The 26,582-nt window shown below is 35.9% G+C and overlaps 1 protein-coding gene across 1 annotated transcript; it reads left to right on the forward strand.

Annotated features, from left to right (window-relative positions):
• LOC114170210 lies at positions 1–24,418 on the forward strand. The gene is made up of 3 exons (XM_028055697.1): positions 1–425; positions 514–932; positions 24,174–24,418. Exons 1-3 carry the CDS (start codon positions 1–3, stop codon positions 24,416–24,418), a joined length of 1,089 nt encoding a protein of 362 aa, XP_027911498.1.
• Positions 24,419–26,582: the final 2,164 nt, after the last annotated feature.

Consider the following 26,582-nt stretch of genomic DNA (forward strand, 5'->3'; position numbering starts at 1 on the left):
ATGGAAAATCAAGGATTAGAAACCTTTCGTAGGAACAATCCACATAAATTTGAAGGAGGATTTAATCCTGAAGGTGCTCAATCATGGATAGCAGAAATTGAGAAAATTTTCATCGCAATGACGTGTGCGGATGCAAATAGAGTCACATTTGCTACATTTATGCTTGTGGAAGAAGTTGAAAATTGGTGGAGATTTACAAAACAACAATTGGAGGATGAAGGGAGACAAATTACTTGGGAAGCCTTCAAAGAAAGGTTTCTTGAAAAATATTTTCCAGAGGATCTTAGAAGGAGGAAAGAAGTTGAATTCCTTAATCTTCGTCAAAGAATCATGCTTATAGGAGAATATATAGCAAAGTTTGACGAGTTGTCAAAGTTTTGTCCTTACTTTCATGATAGAGTTGATGAACGCTCCCGTTGTTCCAAGTTTAAAAAGTGGACTGAGACTTGATATTAAACAAGCAGTTGGTTATTTAGAGATTTCTTCCTTTCATACTCTTGTAAATCATTGTAGGATTTATGCGGATGATACTAAAGCAAGGCAAACTCAGTGGAGGCATGGAGGGTCTTTGAGGCACAAAAGAAATGATCTTAATAATAAGAAACCCTACCAATGTCCATCTTATGCTTCGTGGAACTCTTCCGAACAAAAACATTCCTATCCTGCCAATAATTCAGGCATAACTAATCCTATCAAATGTTTCCACTGTGGAGGACCTCATCTGTCAAGAAACTGCACCATAAGGACTATAACTTGCTTCAATTGTGGGAAGTTGGGTCATTATCGTAATGAATGCAAAGAGTTAATTAAGGAGCAAGGAAGTGGGGGAAGCAGCAACAAAGGAAAGAATCAACTTGGAAGACCAAAGACAACCGGAAGAGTCTTCACAATGAATGGTACTGAAGTTGTTCAATCTGAAGCTCTAATCCAAGGTAAATGCATCATAAATGGTCACCTCGTTAATGTACTATATGATTCAGGTGCTACTCATTCTTTCATATCACATGAATGTGTCAAACATTTAAAGTTACCTATCTCCTTATTGTCATATGATTTAACTGTGTCTACTCCTACCAATGTTCCAGTCACCACTTCACTTGCATGCACAAATTTTCATATTTCTATAGGGAATAGAAAATTTTATGTAAATCTTATATGTCTACCCTTGTCTCATTTGGATATTGTTCTTGGAATGGACTGGTTATCTTCCAACCATGTTCTCCTAAACTGTCACGATAAGACTTTAATTTTTGAATCACACATAGGTGAAGTTTTTGACTCAAAAGAATTAAAAGAGTACTATCAATCACAATGCAATCCCAAAAGGATCTCAAGTATACATGATCTTAACTTCTTTAAAAGTCAAGGAAATTCCAAACATTAAATATTTTCCTATTATTTATGAGTATCTTGATGTTTTCCCTGAGAATGTTCTTGGGTTACCTCCACAAAGAGAAATAGAATTCACTATAGACTTGGTACCAGGATCAAGACATGTGTCTATAGCCCCTTATAAGATGTCACCTCTAGAGTTAGCAGAGTTGAAAAAAAAATAGAAGAATTGTTGGATAAACAATTCATCAAACCTAGTGTTTCTCCCTGGGATGCGCCAGTATTGTTAGTCAAGAAAAAGGATGGCACTATGAGGTTGTGTGTGGATTATCGTTAGCTTAACAAAATCACCATTAAGAACAAATACCCTCTACCAAGGATTGATGATTTGATGGATCAATTGAGAGGTGCTGTGGTATATTCCAAAATTGACTTAAAATCTGACTATCATCAGATTCGATTCAAGGCAGAAGATATTCAAAAGACAGCATTTAGGACAAGATACGGTCATTATGAGTACTTGGTAATGCCTTTTGGTGTGACCAATTCTCTTGCCATTTTCATGGATTATATGAACCGTATTTTTCATGAATTTTTGGATAAATTTGTGGTTGTTTTCATTGACGACATTTTAATTTATTCCAAAAGTCATGAAGAACATGAGACACATTTGAGGATTGTGTTATAAATTCTCAGAGAAAGACAATTGTATGAAAAATTGTCAAAGTGTGAATTATGGTTGAAAGAAGTTCAATTTTTGAGACATGTGATATCACAAAATGACATTGCAGTTGACCCCTCAAAGGTTCAAGCGATATTGCTTTGGGAACAACCAAAGAATATCACAGAAATACGTAGTTTCTTAGGATTGGCAGACTACTATAGAAAATTCATTGAAGGATTTTCTAAATTAGCATTGCCTTTGACTAAGTTAACACGTAAGGGACAACCTTTCGAATGAAATGAAGCACGTGAGTGTAGTTTTTAAGAGTTGAAGAAAAAAATTAACATCTGCACCTGTTTTAATCCTTCCTTACCCTACGAAATATTTCGAGATATATTGCAACTTATGCTTCACGACAACTCAAGCAACATGAGCTTAATTATCCTACACATGATTTGGAATTAGCTGCAGTGGTGTTTGCATTGAAAATATGGAGACATTACTTGTATGGAGCAAGATTTGAAGTTTTCAGTGACCATAAAAGTTTGAAATACCTTTTTGATCAAAAAGAGTTAAACATGAGACAACGTAGATGGATGAAATTTCTTAAGGATTACGACTTTGAGTTGCAATATCACCCTGGGAAATCAAATGTTGTAGCTGATGCTTTGAATCGAAAGTCTATACATGCATCCATGATGATGGTGAAGGAATTGGATCTGATAGAATCATTCAAAGACTTGAACTTAGCTGTAAAACTTAGACGCAATAGCATATGCTTAGGAATGTTAAAAATATCAAGTGAATTCTTAGAAGAAATAAAGAGAGCTCAAGAAAGAGATCAATTTTTGTAAGAAAAGTTGATAGCAAAAGTTGAAGGAAAGGAATCTGAATTCCACAACGATTCAAATGGAATCATCAAGTTTAGAGATAGAATTTGCATACCTGCAAAAGAAGAGTTGAGAAAGATGATAATGGAGGAAGCTCATAAAAGTAGCTTAAGTATTCATTCGGGTGCTACAAAGATGTATCAAGACTTGAAGAAAATGTTTTGGTGGTCTGGGATGAAGAAAGTAGTGGTGAAGTTCGTCGCACGTTGTCTAGTGTGTTAGAAAACAAAAGTTGAACATAGAAAGCTGATGAGTGTGTATTTTTGCCCTCATTTAATGTTCAATTCTGGGTATTTAATTGAATTTGTATGCTTAAAGAGTGATTTAATTGACAGTTCTGATAATTAGGCTATTTGAGCTTGTGTGATACAAATGTCTTAAAAAGTGATTTTTAGCTGCATAAATTATTTTTGGATATTTAATGTTTGTTGATGCAGCTGAAGTTAAGATTAAGCTCATTTAAGGTGGAAAAATAAATTGATTGAAGTTACAAAGCACCTTTAAATAAGGCTGAAATTAGCAAGTTCTGGAAAAATCACTAATGCACCCCCGATTTTATTTTACACACTCTTACAAGTGGACCACAAAAACCTGTTCTGCACCCCCAATTTTTACTAAGTTGCACCCCTCCTACCACTTAAATTACACTCAACCATATCACGCCATGTGGCAATCCTCACCTTCTAAATCTTTCCAACCACATGATGACACGTGTCATGATCCTCCACTCACTAAACAGACCAATCATACACCACCATGTCACCATCTCCTAAACTAAAACCCTAACCCTAATCTTTCTTCTCTCCCACCATGGCAGCCGCCGTCCGCACAACATCACCACTGCACTACAACAGCTCCTCCAACCTTTCGGTCACCACAGCTCTCGTCCATTTTCTCTGCAACGAACCATTCACGGCCACCACGTCAGAAATCGCACCACCATCACGCATCTGTTTCAGCATTCGTCCATCATGCATCATCTTCTTCCACGAGTCTCCCTGCACCTGCAACGCACCGCAACTCCACCATCTTTAACCTTTTGCACCATCGCACGAATGCAGCGAGCCACCGCACCAGACCAGCGCCATCACCCTCCGAGCAGCGGAAACGAAACGCAGAACCAGCGTCCACCATTAACGCATTCAGCAGTGCCACCTGTTCGAGCCTCCTTCCACTCCTACGAGAGCCGGTAGCCACCGCGTCTGCACCGTGAGCCACTTCCGCCACCACTGTTCGACGCCAGCCACAAGCCTTCGTGAAACCCTAGTGCAGCCAAAGGAGGAAGAAACCCTAATTTGGGAGAGAGAAGGAGCTGTCATGTGTCATCCTGTCATTGCACACTCAAAGTGGTCAAAGATGGTCAAATATTCAAATGTGGTCAAAGTTGGTCAAAGACTGGTCAAAAGAGAAGGGTTTAACTGCAAATATTGATATTTTTGGATGTCTCTGTAAAATTGGACTACAAGATTGAAAATGAACTATTTAGAAAATTAATACAAATATTATTTGGTGATAATTTATTAGATATCTTTAAATAATTTATTTATTTAATTATATCATAAATTATTAACCAAACTATATTTGTCAAATAGTTTAGATCTTGATGAGTCCATCTTCAAGAGTAAGGAAGCCAAGGAGAAGCCATGCGGAATTGATGAGGCTTCCATGGAGAAGGATGAAGGTGTGGAAGCTAGAAGATGAGAGGAGAAATGATGCGACAATGGTGTTTGGAGAAGCTCTCAAGTGAGGTTGGGCCAACACTCAAGGAAGGGGGCTAGAGAAAACCAAGAAGGAGAACTCTAGCCTAAGTTGATTCACAAAAAGAGCGGAGTCTGGAGTCATCTCAACAAAATTTCTCTACTATATTCATGAATGAAAATACAAGGGTCCTAAGCTCTTTATTTATAGGCTAAAATGAGACCAAGGAGTCTCCAAAAAGTTGAGGGAAAAAGGAGTATCGAAAGTTGAATTTTGGAGCAAAAAAGGAGCATGTGGGAGATGTGAGCAAGTCACACTTGTCTTGCCATGGGAAGCTAACTCTCATCCTTAGAGAGCAAGTTTGAGAAGCTTTTAGGCTTTCTAGAGTAGACACACTACTTTGGGCCCATTTGGCCCAATTCCCCTTTTTGGTCCAAAATTAATTCTAAAGTCCAATTTCCTCTAAGGCCCAATACATGGCCCAAAGAAAACCCTATTCTACTGGGCCCAAAATACAAAGCCCAAAATAAAATCCTAATCTAGTATTTACAAGCAAAGTGTCCTAGGCTAGGTCTTCACATCTTCCTTGGCCCATGTGAAGTTCATCTTGGGCCTTGCATGCGCATTTAAGGCCCATTCCTCTTGTATTCTCCTAGCCATAAAAAGAATCAAGACAATTAAAGATAGCACAAAAGAATGGCCCAATAAAAGTATAAGGCCCAAAATGATTATTTATTTAATGACAAAGAAAAACTAAATGGGCCAGGCCATTGGCCCAAGCTGAAAAGCCCTGTAGGGTGATATTCATCATCCCCTCGCTCTTGAAGAGGATCTACCCTCAGATCTAGAGGATTCTTTAAGGCCCACAACTTTGAAAGCTTGATTCCTCCAGGATCAAAAATATGTATGCAGTAATCATCAAACAATTTTCCTGTTACTTTCCGAAATGGAAGCAGAATATATTTGTAAGGGCTTTATGAAGAAGGCCTTTTAATTTTGGAAGGATTTGGTACATAGCCTACTTCACAAAAATATTGCTTGTCACTTTGACTTAATTGATACCTAAAAGGTAACTTAAGTCAAAGAAGATTTTTGGAAATTCTTTTGAAATGTTTAAAATGAATGATGAAGGTGGAAAAACAATTTTAGGGAGAACTAAGACAAAAGTATTAACAACAAATAAAGAAGAGTTGAAAGATGGAATTACTCCCTTAAGGTCTATGCAAGGAGTTGTAGGATGTTGTATCTCTCTTCCCTAAGCATTATTTCTTTTCTCTCAATCTCTTCCTCTTTTCTTTTAAACTCTACCTCTTGTCTTACTCTCTTTTCCTCTTCATATTCTATTCTCTTTTCTTCCTCCTTTTGTTTTCTCAACTTTTCCTCTTCTTCTCTCAATTCTTGCTCAAATTTCTCTCTTTCTTTTTGCTCTCTTTTTTGAATTCTTATTTTTTTCTTTTTCTTCCTTCATCTCTCTTAAGAGTATTGTGAGTTTTTCCTCCTTCCTTCTTGCTATCTCAATTTTCTTTTTCTCTATCTCACGATCTAAATCAAAAGAAGGTGGTATGAATGTTCTTCTCATGCATGCTCTCAACTCACTCCAATTTTGAATGGGAGATTTTCTTCCTTTTTCCACTCTAAACTGCCTATAATCCCACCACTCTCTTGCATGTCCTACAAAACTTGAAATGCACAAAGTAAGAAAGTAGTATTTACTATGTCTAAGATGGAATGATTGCACCAAATCATCTATTTCCCTATCCCAAGATATGTATGATAATGCACTTATGTCCTCACCAAAGAAAAGGAATGTACTCTCATGTGTATGATGCATTTTATCTTCACTATGACCACCTAAATGCAATCTATTGTACAAACGATAACTCATTTTGGAAAACACTTTTGAAACACTTATCTAAACAAATTTTCACAAAGAAACTTTAGGAATTTTAAAGAGAATATAAAGGAAAAGATTTCTAGAGATGTTCTCAGGAAAAGGAGGTGAGTCTCATGGACAGGCTTAGAAACCAAACCTTTCCTAGCCAGAAATCTCTAAATTTCTTTCACAAAAATTCTCAATAAAATTTCCCAACAAGACAAATCTTAATTGTGAAAAACAACTTCCAAAGTGTGTGAAATCTTATGACCAAAGAAAGCTCAACTAAGTAATCATACAAATTACACAAAACCTGGACATTTAAAACATAAAGGCAGAAAACATAAAAACTGAAAACATAAACTAGACGAAAATCCTAAGTGAAAATTCAAGTGGCCTTTGGAACCCCTTGAACCTCACACTACACCTTAAACTATTACAATTAAATGCTAAGGATGGGATTGCTCCAAAGCATTTTCCCACCTAAGCTAAATAAAAGGAGAAAACTGAAAGAAAGAAAATTACACAAAATCCGTGACATCAAAACAGCAAAAACCAAAATAAAACTATGCTATGCAAAGCTATGTCTCTCATGCTCTCGGTCCAGCCTCCCAAGTGTGTCTACCTCAAGTGTTTGCTTTGAATTTTCTCCTTTGTGAACTTCACTTGTAGCTTGGAGTTCCACTTTGGTTTCCACCTCCTAGGATGCTGCCTTGAGTATTTGGTTACCTCCAAAGAAATCTTCCACCAAGAATGTAACACCAAACCAAAGAAGCCAATAAGGAAAAACAAGAAAAGCTTAAATGAAAGAAGAGCTAAACTCAAATGGAATATAGTTGAAACATACTCAAAGATTTAACAAAGAAAGACAAACAAGAAACAAGTTAAGCACTCAAATGAATTACCTAAAGAATGGCACTAGAATTGAAGAGAAAATATGAAAAAGAAGCGCTCAAACATGAAGCTTATAGTACTCATTGCAACAGTGCCAAATGAAGGGAAGAATCCACTTGAAATTAAGGTAACTCAAGGCAATATAGAGAACACACCTAAGCCAAGAATTATATCAACAAAGAGCACTTAAAACACAGCAAAACGCACATAAAACAGCACTGAAAATGAATTTTCCAGAAACTGGCAGTCCAGAAAACGCTGATTGATGCCTCAACTTCACAGATTTTTCATATTTTTTGTACTCAACATGTTTTAGTGATTCTTTTTTTTGTTATTTTCGTCTATCTCTCTTCTTTAAGAGGAAAAAATCAGAAAAAACTTTTGTCGAACCATGTGTTCAGGATAAATCACAAACTGATGAAGGATTATGTTGTTTTCTTTTAAGATTGTTGAATATGGTGTGAGTTGATTAAGAAAGTTAAGCGAAATCTCCACTGGACATTAAGATAGCAAGCTATCTAGATGTGAAGGTTCCTTTCACAAAGTTCAAGAGAAGAAGATGATGGATTGATTAAAAACAAAAAGGAAATGGAAAGCACATAAACGATAGACAACTAAGAACAATTAAAGGAAGAAGAAAACATAAAATGGAAAGGAAAGGAATGGTAAAAATGTGAGAAGCACGCCACTACAAGGCTAGGCTAGAAGCCATGGCATCCTTGAAGATGAGTGGATGTGTGCCGCCACTTGCTATGCAAGATAAGGCTTAAAAGTATTCACTCCCTAGGGAGGAAACTCTCAAAAATGGTTGAGACACAAGAGTGTTTTTACTTCAAAATGTTCAACCCTTTTACATGTCTAGGAGCACCCTTTATATAGAAGAGTTTAGGGGCCTCTAAGCAAATAAAAGATACCTAAGGATGTCTCTACAAAAACCTAATCCTAACTTCTAGAAACTAGGTCAAATAAGGTTACAAAAAAGAGAGACAAAAGAGCTAACTATGGTGTGTGCAAGGCTAATTTCGTTCTAGCACAAAAAGGAGACAAAGAATGTGTCTCATATGTCTCCAAAATGTGGTCAAAGTATGCTAAAAAATAAAGGAGACCAAAGGTACATAGGTACACTTGTTTTATGCCTTTTACTTTATGCTTTATGCCTTTGCTTTACTCTCTCCTCCACATCATTTATGCTCCCCAATCACCATGTGCCACCTAGCATTGCTTTCTTACTTCTAATTAACCTACAAAGCAAATAAACATAGATTAGCATGTTGGCTTAAGTCAAGTCAACTATAGTCAACAAGTCAAACCTAGTCAAAGGTCAACAAGTCAACTAAAGTTGATTCAACTAAGTCAACTTAGGGAATCAAAAATAACAAAAATAAATGAAAGGGGTGAAGGATTAGTGAAATTCCTTTCTAAACATGCTTAGTATTCTTAAGCATGTGCCTCCATCCTTGGTTGGGGTCAATCTTTCATCACAAACAGTAGGTGTGCGTGTAGTGAAAACTGAAAATAGAGACTGGAGCATAGTTGCTCACGAAAATTGAGAAGATGGTCTATGAAATTCAAGTAGAATGAACTTGATTATGATCTAGAATCAAGCATGAATCATAGAAGAACATCTAGAACACACAAAAGCAAGAATCCAATTGGTGAAATCGATCAAAAACCGTGAGAACATGCCTTACACATCCACAAGCATCACTTTGATGTTCATTGCTCTTTTGTGTGATGTAGGACTTGGTTCTCATCAAGAAAATGCAGAAAATAGCAAATGAAACGAAAATGGAGATGAAACAAAACACTTAAACATGACTTATATTCTTCATTAGAGAACTTGGGTTCTAAAATTCCAAACAAAGAAATGTTGGCTACCTTTGGAGGAAAAACCATGTAAAGAGTAACAATTTCTTTCGGTATGATCGATTCTTTCACAATATGTACATGTAACCGCATGTGGGGCCAATATGTGTTAGTATATAAATGCTTTTAGAATGTGTCATGATATGGCATTTGTTCTAGTTTGTGTGGGGCTTGCTTGATTAATGCATGATATATGGATTAATTTTGGTGATAATTAGATGGCACTACATGTTCATAAGTCAGGGATTTCTATTGTGCAATATGATCACATGTAGGAGTAGCAGAACCACATATTTATATTTAATGCTTTAGAGTGTACTGTATTCAAAATTGTATGCTTTAGCATACAATACTGCACTAAATACTATATGTAAGTTTGTACTGTGTTCATAATTAATAAACATTTACCTAATTTTGTTCTAACTTGGTAGATATGTCCACCAATTGATACAAGAAAGGGAAAGCTGAATCTGGTTAATATTTCAATTTTTAATATTGCTTTAGATTATATTTTCATGTTTTTGTCCCCTGATTTAGTTACATATTTATGCAAGAATGAAACAAGATCTGATGAAGGCGTGACCACCTCCTTAGAAGCTCCCTCAAGAAGGATCACTAGAAGCATGTCTAGAGGGGAGTCTTCTATTCCATCACCTTTATCTTTGTTTTGCATTACTTTAGTTTGAATTCCCTAAGTTGGTTTCTAGTTGACTTATTTTGGTTGACTTGTTGACTTTGATCCAAAGTTGGCCTTTGACCAAGATTAGATTAACTTAAACCAACATGATAATCCTTGTTTGTCTTGTTTTGTAGGTAATTAAGAGAAAGTAGAGCATGGCTAGGTGGCACTTGGTGATTGGAGCACTTGGATGAAGTGGAAGAGAGAGGAAAGCAAAAAGCATAAAGCAAAAGCAAAAGTAGACATGTACCTTGTCTCCTTTTACCTTTGTGGTTTATGCCTTAGAAGGTCACTTGGTCTTCTTCCTCTTTTGGCCTATAATCCTCATGGGAATGCCTCCACCAATCATCTCCCTTCACTTGGCCAAGACCCACTCTCACATTAGGTTTACGGTTTGCTAGTTAATCCTTTTTCATGTTTTTGTATTTGCTAAAGGACCCCTATGAACTCCTATTTAAAGGGTGCTCCTTGTCTTGTAAAAGGGTTGATCATTTTGTTTCTAAACTATTGTGTTTCAACCATTAAATTTTCGTGAGCTCTCCTTCCTAGAAGTGAACTCACATTTTCCTTATCTTGCTTGCAAGTGGTGGCACCATCACTCATCTCTAGGGCTTGGTTGGCTTAGATCCCCCTATGAGTGGCGTGCTTCTTCCATGCTTCATCTTCTATGCTTTCCATTTTTAATGTTTCTTCTTTCATTTTCGTTCTTTAAGTGTTGTTAATGCCGTGTGAGTTTAAGCTTGAATCCAACTCTCTTCTTCCTTTCATGAGCTTGAGAAATGAACCTTCACATCTAGATAGCTTGCTATCTTAATGTTCAGTGGGAATTTTCAAAAAGCTTTCTTAAACAACTTCACCATATTCATAACTCTAAAAGAAAACAAGATAATCCTTCATCATTTGGTATCTAGAGCTTTGGTTGTCCTTGAATATGGTGTTTTCATGTTCTAACCTTGTCTTGTGTAGCTATCTTTGAATGGTCCATATAAAAGCAGTGCTGGCAGCAACGTGTGGGTTTTTGAAAAACATACTGCAGCTATCTCAGTGGTTCAAAAGTAACGTTGTTTATATCAATAGAAAGCTCTGTGAGTCTAGTTTTCAACAAAAAAAGAATTAACACATTTGGAGTTCTGTGGAGAGAGTTATGATCAAATGAGTGAGCAAAGGTCAGAGCTGCCGAGAATACGAAAAACAACGTTTTCAGGTTATGTTGTGGCAATTTTGGCTTCGGTTTTGTGACTCTTTTGCTCCTAAATGTGGTTGGATAACATGTCTTTTGATGCTTACTCTTTGAGCCTCAAATCCATGAGTTTAAATGCATGATAGCTACATGTTTGTGTCTTTGTGTATGTCATGTTGAGTCTTTAAATGTGTCTAACTTTTGCTTGAGTCTCTTGTCATATGCTTCTTTGAGTTTTCTTGTTCCTGTTTCTAAGTTTTTGAACTATTGCATGAGATCTATGCCTCGTGTTGTTGTATGCTCCTTGAAATTGATTTTAACCTAATTTTAAGGAACTAAGTGTTCAAGACACCTTAAAACATCCTTCTCATCATTTTAAGTACCTAGTTTTGAAAAGAAAAAGTGTTTTCAAGACCAAAAACAGTTTGGCCGAGAGCTTTTACAATGCTTGGTGAATCCATTTGGCCATTTTTACTAGGTGTTATGCTACCAAAATTTATACTTGGATTTTGGGTGATATTGACAAATTAGTTTCATGCTTTGACTTGGTTATGATCTTTCATGGTGTATGCATAATTTGAGGTATAATCTTGGCTTGTTCAAATGCTTTCCATAGAGTCCTTAAAGTGCTTTTCATTGTTTTAGTCTTGTTCAAGTTTTGTCTTTAAAAACAAGTTTCCTTAGAAGTTAAACTTTCTTGTTTTTTTTAGCTTTGTTTGCTTGTCTTTAGGTAATCTTTGTTTTGTCTTAGTAGTTTTCTTTTCCTTGTCTTCCTAGAGTGTTGTGGCCGAGCCACTTGTTTGAGGTTTGAAAAGGTTTTCATCTCTTTAAAGGTGTTTTCACTTATTTGGAAGGTTTTTGAGTGCTAGCCTTGCTTGTGTGCTTTGGGAGTGTGATAAAAAACACTTCGGTGCTTGAGAAGACCACACTTGGTCTCGGGTTTTGAATTGTTTGTTAGCTAACCTCTTCCTTGTCTCGATTTTTGGTGAGTATTTGGTGTATGAACATGAATATGGATCCCATATTGGAGGTAGAAGAAGAGGAGGAGTCGGCCTCACCTTATTCCCCTCCCATGGTGACTCCTATGGCCTAAGAAAGTGAACAAATGACCCTTGCCAACATCTTACGCCAGATGGAAGTGAGTAGGAGAGAAACTTTTGACCAATTGAGGGCGGATAAGAGGCAAAGTGAGATCTTCCTACAAGAGCACATCCAAAGACTTGAGCTTAGGGAAGATGAGAGGAGAAGGAGGAGGTCCTCTTCCGAGGACTCTAGCCATGGTGGAAGAAGAAGAAGACACGGCTATGATGGTGGTGGAAGGTGCAATCAACTCCCACAAAGACAACCTCCACCAATCAAGATTCCAAAGTTCAAGGGGAAGAATGATCCAAACCTCTACATAGAGTGGGAGCAAAAAGTGGACCAAATCTTCAATATTCATTTAGTTAGTGATCAAGAACAAGTAGATTTAGTAGTTTTAGAATTTGAAGATTATGCCATGACATGGTGGCATAAATTATGTATGGACAATATTAACCAAGAGCCACCCGCGGCCTCTTGGATGGACATTAAAACTTTGATGCGCGCTAGATTTGTTCCTTCCTACAATAGGAGGGAGACTCTTTTGAAGCTCCAAAGGCTTCAACAAGGGTCTATGTGTGTGAATGAATATTTTAAAATGATGAAGTCCATGCTTCTCAAAGTAGGACTCCAATTTGAAAGTGAAGAAGAAAAGGTAGCTAGATTTGTGAGTGGTCTTAGAAGAGAAGTTCAAGATGTAGTTGAGTTGTATGAGTATTCCACTCTTGACAAAATTTTACACTTGGCCTTAAAAGTTGAAAGTTAATTGAAAAAGAAACAAGAGGCCAAGAGGAATACTTCATACAATGAATACTACTCTAGAACTTGGAAAGGAAAGGAAAGAAAGGATGAGAAACCACCTTCCAAAGACCACCCACCTAGGACTAATTCGTCTAGAACCTTCCATGAAAGTGCAAACTCTTCTCAAAGTTCAAGAACTAGTTCCATCAAATGTTTTAAGTGTTTGGGCTATGGTCACATTGCTTCAAATTTCCCAACAAAGAGGAAGATGATCTTGAACCCTAAAGGAGAGGTTGAAAGTGAACATTTTTCTCCCCCCTCCCCTAAAAGTTCTTCCTCCCACGCTTCTTCCCAATATTCAAGTGAGAATGAAATCAAACCTAATGAAGGAGGTTTGTTGGTGGTTAGGCGCATGCTAGGCCAAGTGCCTAAAGAATTTGAAAACCAAAGAGAAAATATTTTTCACTCAAGGTGCCAAATCAACAACAAAACTTGTTCCCTCATAATTGATAGTGGAAGTTGTGTTAATGTGGCTAGCACAAGGGTTGTGGACAAGCTTGGCTTGAAAACCATCCATCATGCCAAGCCCTATAAGCTTTCTTGGCTTAGTGAGGAAGGTGAGATTAAAGTGGACAAACAAGTCCTTATTAACTTCTCCATTGGAAACTACAAAGATGAGGTATTATGTGACTTAGTGCCCATGGAAGCAACCCACATTTTATTAGGAAGGCCATGGCAATTTGATAGGAAAGCTTTTCATGATGGCCATGCCAACAAATTTACCTTTAGCTTCCAAGGCAAAAAGATCACATTACTACCTCTTTCACCAAGAGAAGTCAATGAGGACCAATTGCAAATGGTAAAGAAAAGAAAAGAAGAGAAGGCGCAAAAGAAGGCACAAGGGCATGACAATGAGTCCAAGAAGAGCATGGTCACCCTCAAAGGGGTGAAGAAGGTAATGCTTGCCCAAAAACCCATCTTCCTAGCTTATCCTAGTGAATCTTCCCCCTCCTTCCAAAACCCTCACTCTAGATGTCCCTTAGACTTGTCATTAGTCTTAGATGAGTGCAAAGATGTTTTTCAAGAACCTCTAAAGGGTCTCCCACCCCTAAGAGGTATAGAACACCAAATTGATTTATACAAGGCTCATCTTTGCCTAATAGGCCAGCCTATAGGACTAGTCCCGAGGAGGCTAAGGAAATTCAAAAATAAGTGAATGAGTTGTTAGAAAAGGGGTGGGTGCAACATAGCATAAGTCCTTGTGCAATGCCCGTGATTCTTGTCCCCAAAAAGGATGGAACATGGAGAATGTGCATAGATTTTAGGGCTATCAACAACATAACCATCAAGTATAGGCATCTTATTCCTAGATTAGATGATTTGATTGATGAGTTACATGGTGCAACCATATTTTCCAAAATAGACTTGAAGAGTGGGTACAATCAAATTAGAATCAAAGAAGGTGATGAATGGAAAACCTCTTTCAAGACTAAGTTTGGATTATATGAGTGGTTAGTCATGCCTTTTGGCTTGACCAATGCACCTAGTACATTCATGAGACTCATGCACCATGTTCTTAGAGAGTTCTTAGGGAAGTTTGTTGTGGTGTACTTTGATGACATTCTCATTTATAGTATGTCTCAAGATGACCACTTGCATCATTTAAGGAGTGTGTTAGAGACCTTAAGGAAGGCATCCTTGTATGCTAACATGGAGAAATGTGTGTTTGGGATGGATCATGTGATCTTCCTAGGTTTCAAAATAAATCAACATGGGGTCCATATGGACCAAGAAAAAGTGATGGCCATCAAGGATTGGCCTCCCCCAAAGAATGTTAGGTCTTTCCATGGGTTGGCTAGTTTTTATAGGAGGTTTGTGCCAAACTTTAGCACCATAGCCGCCCCTCTCAATGAATTGGTCAAGAAAGGTATGGTCTATAAGTGGGGCAAAGATCAAGAAAAGACTTTTGAAACTTTAAAACAAAAATTGATCAATGCACCACTCTTAGCCCTCCCTAACTTCTCCAAAACTTTTGAAATTAAGTGTGATGCATCCAATGTAGGCATTGGGGCCGTGCTTCTCCAAGAAGGGCACCCTATAGCCTATTTTAGTGAGAAACTCAGAGGGAGTCACATAAACTACTTCACCTATGACAAAGAGCTTTATGCTCTTGTGAGAACTTTGCAAACTTGGCAACATTATCTTCTTTCAAAGGAGTTTGTGATACATAGTGACCATGAGTCACTCAAATTTTTGAAAAGCCAAGGCAAGTTAAACAAGAGACATGCTAGGTGGGTAGAGTTCTTAGAGCAATTCCCATATGTGATCAAACATAAGCAAGGAAAGGCTAACATTGTGGCGGATGCACTTTCAAGAAGGCATTCCCTCCTTTCATATTAAGGAATTGTATCCAAGGGATGCTGATTTCTCCTCCATTCTTAGTGAGTGCCACCAAGGGACTTACAAAGACTTTTACCTTCTCGATCAATATCTTTTCAAAGGTAAGAGACTTTGCATTCCCCAAGGTTCCTTAAGAGCCTCACTCATTAGAGAGGCACATGAGGAAGGATTAATGGGACATTTTGGGCCAAACAAGAATTTGGAAGTCTTGAAAGAACACTTCTATTGACCTCACATGAGGAAGCATGTAGATAGGCATTGCAAAAGTTGCATAGCATGCATGAAAGCCAAGTCTAGAGTCCAACCCCATGGTCTTTACACTCCCTTGCCTATCCCTTCCAAGCCTTGGGTTGACATATCTATGGATTTTGTCTTAGGCCTCCCAAGGACCAAAAAAGGTAGGGATTCCATTTTTGTAGTGGCGGATAGGTTCTCTAAGATGACCCGTTTCATTCCTTGCCATAAGATTGATGATGCAACTTATATTGCAAATCTTTTTTTCAAGGAAGTGGTAAGACTACATGGCCTACCTAGGTCCATTGTAAGTGATAGGGACTCCAAGTTCCTAAGCCATTTTTGGAGAACCTTGTGGGGTAAACTTGGCACCAAGCTTCTTTTCTCCACCACTTGCCATCCCCAAAGTGATGGCCAAACCGAGGTGGTTAATAGAACCCTAGGGCAAATGCTAAGATGTATGATAGTGCAAAATATTAGAGTGTGGGAGGAACTTCTTCCCCACATAGAGTTTGCCTACAATAGGGTTGTGCATTCCACTACTTCTCATTCCCCTTTTGAGGCTGTGTATGTGTTCAATCCCCTAACTCCCTTAGACCTCCTTCCCCTTCCCACTCATGAGGCATGGACTTGCCAAGATAGTGAGGCCAAAGCCAAGTACATCCAAGACTTGCATTCACAAGTCAAGGAAACCATTGAGAGGAGAGTTAAGAAACAACAAGAGGATAGTAATAAGGGAAGAAAGGAAGTCATCTTCCAAGAGGGAGATTGGGTTTGGCTTCACTTGAGAAAGGAGAGATTCCCTACTCAATGGAAGTCTAAGCTCCTCCCTAGAGGGAATGGCCCCTTTCAAGTCATTTGGAGAATTAACAACAATGCTTATGAGTTAGACTTACCCCCAAGCTACAACATAAGTAACTCATTCAATGTTTGTGACCTTTCTCCTTTTGATGTAGGCTTTAAGAATTCGTGGTCGAATTCTCTCCAAGAAGGGGAGGATGATGAAGGCGTGACCACCTCCTTAGAAGCTCCCTCAAGAAGGATCACTAGAAGCATGTCTAGAGGGGAGTCTTCTATTCCATCACCTTTATCTTTGTTTTGCATTACTTTTAGTTTGAATTCCCTAAGTTGGTTTCTAGTTGACTTATTTTGGTTGACTTGTTGACTTTGATCCAAAGTTGACCTTTGACCAAGATTAGATTAACTTAAACCAACATGCTAATCCTTGTTTGTCTTGTTTTGTAGGTAATTAAGAGAAAGTAGAGCATGGCTAGGTGGCACTTGGTGATTGGAGCACTTGGATGAAGTGGAAGAGAGAGGAAAGCAAAAAGCATAAAGCAAAAGCAAAAGTAGACATGTACCTTGTCTCCTTTTACCTTTGTGGTTTATGCCTTAGAAGGTCACTTGGTCTCCTTCCTCTTTTGGCCTATAATCCTCATGGGAATGCCTCCACCAATCATCTCCCTTCACTTGGCCAAGACTCACTCTCACATTAGGTTTAGGGTTTGCTAGTTAATCCTTTTTCATGTTTTTGTATTTGCTAAAGGACCCCTATGAACTCCTATTTAAAGGGTGCTCCTTGTGTTGTAAAAAGGTTGATCATTTTGTTTCTAAACTATTGTGTTTCAACCATTAAATTTTCGTGAGCTCTCCTTCCTAAAAGTGAACTCACATTTGCCTTATCTTGCTTGCAAGTGGCGGCACCATCACTCATCTCTAGGGCTTGGTTGTCTTAGATCACCCCCTATGAGTGGCGTGCTTCTTCCATGCTTCATCTTCTATGCTTTCCATTTTTAATGTTTCTTCTTTCGTTTTTGTTCTTTAAGTGTTGTTAATGCCGTGTGAGTTTAAGCTTGAATCCAACTCTTTTCTTCCTTTCATGAGCTTGAGAAATGAACCTTCACATCTAGATAGCTTGCTATCTTAATGTCCAGTGGGAATTTTCAAAAAGCTTTCTTAAACAACTTCACCATATTCATAACTCTAAAAGAAAACAAGATAATCCTTCAGCAAGATCTATTAGTATTGATCTGCTCTTGATATCTTACCCAAAGCATTGACCACTAAAGGAAGAACATTTCCCAAATCATTTTAAATTTTTTACTGTAAGTTTTTATTGGCTTATCATATTTAATGATTCATGGTAAATTGGTACATCTTAGGAATAATGGAAAAAAGTTGGAGTGAACATAACTTGTGAGTACTAAATACCTTAGCAACCTTAATACAACTTAATAAAAAGCATCTCAACCTTTTCATTTCTTGATAAACATTTTAGATGTTGTCTTACTCTACAATTTAATCATTTAGTTTTCAATTAGAGTACAATGAACAACCCATTTCCCCATTGCGTTGAATTCACTTTAAGGCATGCATTGTTGTATAGAATAACAGTTTCCTTAGTTCATCGTCTTATGTTTGTTGTTATAAAACTTAAAAACCTATAATTGCAAGTCATAGGAACCTCCAAAAACCAGTCAACAACCTTTACAACTATTTTAACTACATTAACTAATATGGCCTATAACACCTAGGTAGCAAGTATCCAGGTCACCTTGTGCATACTTGGATTGTGTATCATATAGCTTTAATGTTTTAAAAACTCTTATCTTTTTCAACCTCTTTTCTTAAAGAGGCTTTAAGATGTTCGTCAACTCACCTAATTAATTAGGTCAAGCATTATCTTCTCACAAAGATATTTCTCCACCTCATATGCACATTAATAATGGGTCAACTCACAATGTCATAACTCACTAATGTCTCATATTTGATAATTGTTTTATGTTGCACTTATGTCGTTTAAGTTAAATTACCGTCTTCCGAGGTCATTAAAGTTCACCTATACAAATAAGGATTCAGACTAAATTAATGGATTTGGACAGATCATGGTAAAGATATGTCCTCTGTTGATTTTACTGAACATCAAAATTGCAAGAGATGTATATGCAATAGATAGTGAGTAATGCTCTTATCTAACATGCTTCATTCAAACAACTAGATTATATTCATTTAGAAGAGTCTCCAATGAATCCACTCAGAGGTTTTACAATTTATGAAAAGACAATTTATTAAAAGAGACAAATGATCTTGTATTACAAAGGGCAACAAAGTCAAAACGGTCAATACGCATTAGACTTTTGACTTGCAAATTGAATTGGAACGTTCCCAACCAATGCTTGGACTTAATTTAACAAATATTTTTCGATCCTACACCACCAAATACTTTGCCAAACAATTATTATGAAGTTAAGAGATTAGTTTCAAAGTTACGATTGAAGGCTATGAAGATTGATTGTGTTTTGAATAATTTTATGCGCTTTTTTGTAGTAATGATGGCAAAAATGGTGCATCCTACTTCATTGTAAATTTTGTGGATAGCCTTGGTGTCACATCACATGTTTGGAGAAAAGTTGAATATTTTCCAAAACTAATTGAAAGTGTGTAACAAGGATAAATGGATTTTGGGAAGTGGCATAATTAGATTAAAAGAAGCATCTTTTGCTATCTTCCATACTGGAAAAATAACTTGTTAAGACATAATGTTGTTGTCATGCGTATAGAAAAAAAAAATTCTTTGACAACATCTTCAACACAATGATGAATGTTAGTGACAAGACAAAACAATAATGGCAAGGCAAGAAGAGATTTAACTTTATATTATGGATGAAGAGACTTGGAGTTGAAGCCATAAACTTTCAGGAAGTTGTTGAAGCCAAAAGCAAATTACACCTTAACAAAATATGTTACTAAAATAGTTTGTCGTTGGAACAAGGAACTTAGAATGTTAGATGGTTATTCTTCAAACTTGGCAAGAAGTGCTAGTATTGAAAAGGGTAGTATTCACGGTGTGAAAAGTCATGATTTTCATGTATTCATTGAGATATTACTACTTGTTGTATTCATCTCATTACCAATACATGTGTTAAATCTTCTAATTGAAATTAGTCACTTCAAAGACTTGTGCTCAACAACTCTCACGGAAGATTCACTAAGAAGGTTTGAGGAAAATATTTTATTTATTCAAATTGGAAAGAATATTCCCTTTTGGATTCTTTTATTTAATGGAGTGTTTCCCTATTCATCTTCCATATGAAGCATAACTTAATGGATTAATGCAATATAGGTGAATGTATCTATTTGAAAGGTGATAACCAATGATTACTATATTTTTTAAATTTGGCTTTTATTCTCGTGTTGATGGAATTAAAACGTTCTGTAAAAAACAAAGCGAAAGTAGAAGGATCAATTTGGGTAGCTTACTTGGTCGTAGGACCACATACTTTTGTTCTCACTATTTCAAAAACTACATGTTGTTGCCTAACAACTATAAGAATGAAACACATTGACAAAGTGAAACATGTGACTCAACATTATTAGTGTTTCAACAAGTTGGTCGTCACGTAGGCAAGGAGGTGACTCACTAGTTAACTGATGATGAATTCAACTCTGCTCATGTGCATTGTTAATTGCACTGAAGTTAAATACCTTTAGTATGTTGTAATCCCATTATCTACAACCTAATCTATAAATTTGATATAAGCTTCTATTCACCCTATTGTCTCATATTTAACAACTCATTCTTTATGGCTGAGAAAATACCTCAAGCAACCGCTTATACTCAAATACACTCAGAGTTTCCTCATTGGTCCAAATATCAAGTATGTATGGTCCCATTAATTAAACAAATTGATGTTATCAAAGTTGATGTAACTCTTCATTGTGACATATTTGTAGATTTATAAAGAGCCATTAATTCTCGAAAATCAAGACCTAAGGGATTTGACAAATTGGCCCATGAGATGCGTCAAAGAATGACACACGTACTTTGTCAATGGGTACAAGTTCCACACTAATGCATGGTCCAAATGATAGGAGACAATTAATTGTGGTGTGTACGTCAAAGGCTTTACAAAGGGTGGTTATAATGATGTTTAAGGGATAATTTATAAAATATATGAGCTAGAGTACAACACTTGTACTTCTCCAAAGAGAGTTGTTTATTATTATGAATGGTATGATCCTTCTAGAAGAAGTACAAGAGTGAATCCCAGGTATAATATTGTTGAACTTGAAATGAGTTTAAGATACCAACCATTTGATATATTCATTCTGGCAAATAATATAAGACAAGTTTATTATGTCTCATATCCAACATTCACATTGGCAAATGTGCTTGGTGTATGTAATACAAACCAAACCTAGGGGTTGCATTGAGTCAAATGAGGTGAAAGGAGATATCCCCTACCAAGTTGATCAAATGTCACCTCCGTGAAATAATTAAAATTGAAGGTGTATTTGGATTGCATGACTTTGATAGTAATCCTGAAGAATTGGAAGGAGAAGAAGAACAACAACAAGAACAAGAAAAAGAAGAAAAATAAGATCATGAATATAGAGAAAACGATGATGATGATGATGATGACAAAGATGAGTATGACGATGATGACAATAATTAAAAACGAGTATGCTTTATGCCTTTTTCTTTATGCTTTATGCTTTTGCTTTACTCTCTCTTCCACATCATTTATGCTTCCCAATTACCATGCACCACCTAGCATTGCTTTCTTACTCCTAATTAACCTACAAAGCAAATAAACATAAATTAGCATGTTGGCTTAAGTCAAGTCAACTCTAGTCAACAAGTTAAACTTAGTCAAAGGTCAACAAGTTTGATTTAACTAAGTCAACTTAGGGAATAAAAAATAACAAACACAAATGAAAGGGATGAAGGATTAATGAACTTTCTTTCTAAACATGCTTAGTCTTCTTAAACATGTGCCTCCATCCTTGGTTGGTGTCAATCGTTCATCACTTGCAGAATTACTAACCGTAGTAATAGTTGCACTACAACTTTTTGAAAGAGATGAGAATAAAATTAATTCTTTCACCTCATCATCAAATGTTATCTACACTGATGTCAACTGCACAATAATTGTATTAAATTTAGTAATATGATTAGTAACGGAGTTACCTTTACCCACTTTTAGGTTGAGTAGCCTAAGAATCAAATACACTTTATTGCTTCAGATGGCTTCTCATACATATTTGATAACACCTGCATCAAATCTACGGTTGTTTTCTCGTTCATGATGTTAACGCAACATTCTTGGCTAGTGTTAGTCAGATCACACCAAGTGTTATTGCCAATCTAACAACTCCTATTCTGACTGCTCCATGTCGGTTGGCTTCATCCCTGTTAAGGGTAGATACAACTTCTTCTAATACAGGTAGTCCTTTATCTATATCTTCCAGAACCCGAAGCCACTGCCATAAAACTTCTCAATCCCCACCTTTCCTTCTTCCAATGCCATTGCTCCCGCTGCTTTTGAAGAAAGCTCCTGCTGCCTTTGACGAAAATCTTTTCTTATGTGGAAGATAAGATAATGTTGTAACCACAGAGCATACTAAGAAAAAATGTTTCTGATACCAATTGTTAGGAACAAGGAAATAAAGGAAAAAATAAAAGAGAGAAAAATAATTGACAAAAAGAATTTATTGTGGTTCAGCGTATAATGTGTATGCCTACATCCACAACTACACTTGGAAGTATTTTTATTTTGGTGTGTATCAAATTTTACAAAGTGTCTCATATATAGCAAAATAGAGAACCACATCTCATAATCCTAAGCGATGTGGGACTAAATCAAACACCATAATACTAACAAATGACTTAGTTTTGTGTTACAATTAAGCTAAGAAAACTAGGTGCAAATATACTACGAAGAGAAAAAATTTGTCTCTGAAAACTACGTATACACATTAATTTGGTACTTCCGTTTAAGCTTGGCTCTTTAATAAGCTTGTGAAGGACAAAAGTTGTAATATCACATTATTATTATTAAAAATAATTCTTCTTCTTATTATTATTACCATTTTCTCTTTATGCCCCTTAGATCATGAATAAGTGTATACAAGATTATTCATCTAAAATGTTCATTTTCATTTATAGAATAAGTAGAAATGGAACTTTACTACAAATCTAGAATCCTACCTAGTTTTTGTTTAGTTTAAAATTTAAGTAACCGTATTTAAACTTGAACATTGAATAGGTGCAGGGGATTGAAATCCAGTGACTTAGTAATATAATAATTGATCATTACAGTTAAATATATCTGATAAGAAGAAATAAACTAGGATAAGGAAAGTTAGTTGGAGTTGTGTGATTAAATTGAGGTTTTCAGTAAAAGTTCCCTGCTTTCTAGTACTTGAAGCGTTGCATTTTGATTAGATTCTTCATCAATATCTACGTTCTTATATCTTTCTAATACGAAGTCAGGAATCGAGGAAGTTCAAGTTATGTCTCAATTTCTTTGCAAATTTAGCTAGAGAAAAAATCAGTAACATAACAACTTTAATAGTGATTTTCTCTTTCCCGGAGTGCAATTGAGATGCTAGAAGCAGAAATTAGAGAATCTGCTTGCAATTTGAACACTTCAATGGAAGAGATATCATTCTCCAAACAAAATCTTCCCATAGCTCTTGATTTTATTAAAAAAACATGAATTTGATATTGTAAAAGTTCAATAATTCGTTTCTCATTTGATTCAGTTAAAATCGTAATTTACTCAAGACACTATAGAGTATGATTCATTTAAAATTCTAGTCTATCTCAATATATACTATGATTTTAACTGAATCATAGCCTATTCTTTGTCATTAATTTAAAAAATTCCACTATTTTAGTATAGACTATTTTTTTTTTGAATAATGGTAATCCATTTGCATAATAATTTCACATATTTGTACTAATATTTTCAGAAATAATATAACTTTGTCAAATAATTAAAGAAAATTTATTGTCAACCATTTCTGTAAAAGAATCCAGAACATAGTGATAAGTCCATTCTAGTCACATCGGTGATTAAGAAATGTATCTTGATATGAGCTACTATAACAAATATAAGGATTTCTTATTTATTTTTATTTAGTGTTAATGAATTTATACAATACTCAAATTAACCTCGGAAATAGTGTTTAATATAATGGATTAAATATGTTTTTGATATCTTAATTTTCAGTGAAAATTGAAATTAGTTCCTCTGAAACTTTGGTCGAATTTAGTCCAATTTAGTCCCTTAATTTTAGAAATGAGGATTTAATCATTTCAACTAAATTTTATTAAGTTTATTTGACATTTTAAACATTTTTGCACCATTTACATTAATTATTAACATGATAGCGTTTGAGTTATTTACATTGTTTTTGACATATTTTCGCTTCAATGCAAGTTGAGAAACACATTTAAAATGTCAAATAAAGTTAATAAAATTTGGTTAAAAAAATTAAATTCATACATCTCTAAAACTGAAAAATTAAACTAGGCCGAAGTGTTATTAAAGAGAAACTAATTCTAAATTTCACTAAAAATTAAATTAAAAGGAAAAAAAAAACATATTTACCTCTTATTTAAAATATTATATATGTCGACAATGAAAATTTGTAGTTAGATTGATGGAAACTAAAATTACACAAGACTTTTGAATCAATTACTTTGCTTGGGGAGGGAAAAGTGGTAAAAATTGAGGACATAGTTAAAGGCTGACACATAGACTAATCGTATTCAGAGTAAAATAAAGTTGCTAAGAATGCATATCCACTTGCTGCTTCTGCTGATTCTAATAATTCAAAGTCTAAACCTGAAGGAGATTGCACGCATGTTGATAAACTACCTGATGAGGACCATTCTGTTCCACAAGATTATAAGCATTTAGGTAATAAATTAAGCTTGTTGCCTGAGTTAATTGCTTCTGTGAAAAAGGCTGTCATAGAAGTTGTTGAAGAGGTGAAAGTTGCAGCTAAGGATGACCCAGCCAATTCTCATAATCAAAATTTAGATGCCAAGGAAAAAAAATTAAATGAAGTACAGTCAGCAGTAACGATGGAGTGATTTTAATTTCTTCTTTCAAAAATTTAAAGTAAATTTTCTTTCTTTTATTTAGGTTTGGTTGTGTTGCTTCATTTTATGAAGTGTATTTTAGTTGTCTTGTAGAATGCTCATTGACGATTTAGAATTGAACTCTAAAACTGACCATGTAGATACTTTGTTGTGACCTTTATTTTTTTAGATGGTCGAAAATAAATAAACTAATTTATTTTGTTTATGTATTTATAAATTTATATATATATATATATATATATATATATATATATATATAATATTTTTTTTATATTTAAGTTACTTACAAAAAATTTTATAAGTAAATTATTTTCAAAAAATTTTATAGGTATTTTTTGTAGGTAAGTTACCTACAAAATCTTTCGTAGGTAATTCAATTATTTTTTTCACAAGTTATTTTCATAAATAATTTTTGACGCCACAATTTCATAGATAAAGTTCATAGGTAAGTTATCTACCAACACATATTTCGTAGATAAAGTTATTTTCCAGTGGTTTGCCTACGAAATTTTCTTTGTAGATAATTTGTAGATAACATTAAATTGTCTACGAAAAATTTACACATTACCTATGAATGATTGGCGTATATAATAATCATATTTCTTATAGTGATTTGTTCAAATGTGGTTGCACAACGATTTCATGGCAGTTTTTTAAACATATCATAACAACAACCTCATTAAATCATGCAAATTTTTAGCATTACATGAGATAAGTCATGAATGTTTTTTAATGAGGTCTATAATTTAACATGTGTGACAAACTTGTGGTCTATATTTAGAAAAAATGAAATCAACAACCATATATGTAGACAATAGTGAATTATTATTGAAAGTGTGATATACAGATCTAAAATATTCGTTCATGTGAAAATCTAACATATATTTACAAATTCTTTGCAAAAGAGAACTTTTGAGCAATTGGTTCACAAGATTGGACTTTGTCATCTTAATTAGGTGAGTTTACATGAAGAGAGGACATAGAATATATGATAAACAATATTGTATTGAAGAATAAAGGATGGGGTACTCATCTTCCTTTACTAGGTTTTGATCCTAAGATATTTTTCCTATTAAGGTTTTAACTAGGCATATTCTTTAATAACTAGTGCAGGAAAGACTTTTCGTTGCGGTTATTTCACTAGTGCAGTAAGGCCTTATGGCCTCGGTTATTTTTAATATTCTGCCCCGGTTCCAGAACCGAGGCATATTGGGGTGAGGCAAAAGGGGGTAACTTTTGGTCCCGGGTGGTAACCGAAGCAAAAATACCCTCTTTTCGGCTCCGGTTGTGGTCGAACCGAAGCCATATTCAATTAACTCCTGGAGCCTTTGAAGCTTTAGGTACCACTCTCTCTCACGCTATTCAACTTCTTCAATCTTGCGGCGTCAACTTCAAACTCACCTCCTGCAAAGGTTACTCCTTATTACTGCATTCTAATTTACTCTTAGCTTCCAAACCTTTCTATCTTATACAACATATCAAATTTTATTTTATTTTACTTTTTTCAAAATTTCAGCACCTTTCTCTTCGGCTCCGCCTCCGTCGTTGCTTCCGCCTCCAGGTAAGAATTCTCTCAATTTTCTTTTTCTCATTCATCACCATCATTTTTTTTCATTTATTCATCCATGATTTTGCAGCAACGGTGGGAGGTGATTTTCCATATACTCGGAACGTTGCAACCAATCCAGAAATAACATACATGCTTCCCCTTTCAAAACCCCATCAGAGTCCCCAAAATGCAGCGAGCAACAAATAGAATGAATAAAACACCAGAACAACATCAATGGAGTTGGGTTAGGATGAAACCAGTTTGTCGTAGCTCCAACTTGACTTACGAGAACGGAGAGGGAAACCTTCGTCGGAAATTGCAGCGGAAGACAAGGGTTCCGAAGTGGCAGAGTAGCGATAAGATGCGGGAGTTGAGCGAGAGCGGCAATCGCAGCGGACCACGGTGGGCTTAAAGACGCTCGAGGTGGAGGCTCGTCGACGCCAACAACTGTGGGATGCTAGAGATGGCAGCTTAGGGCTTAGGTGCTGAGTTATGCGCGAGAGAAAGAGACGGAGGAGCAAGCCGTTCAGAGGCGGCGCAACGGTCGTGATGGAGGAGGTTCCAGGGGGCTGAGGCAAGGCGGCTCCGATGAAAAACCCTAGCCGC

Source organism: Vigna unguiculata, chromosome 11 (genome assembly GCF_004118075.2).
Source record: "Vigna unguiculata cultivar IT97K-499-35 chromosome 11, ASM411807v1, whole genome shotgun sequence".
NCBI lineage: Eukaryota > Viridiplantae > Streptophyta > Magnoliopsida > Fabales > Fabaceae > Vigna > Vigna unguiculata.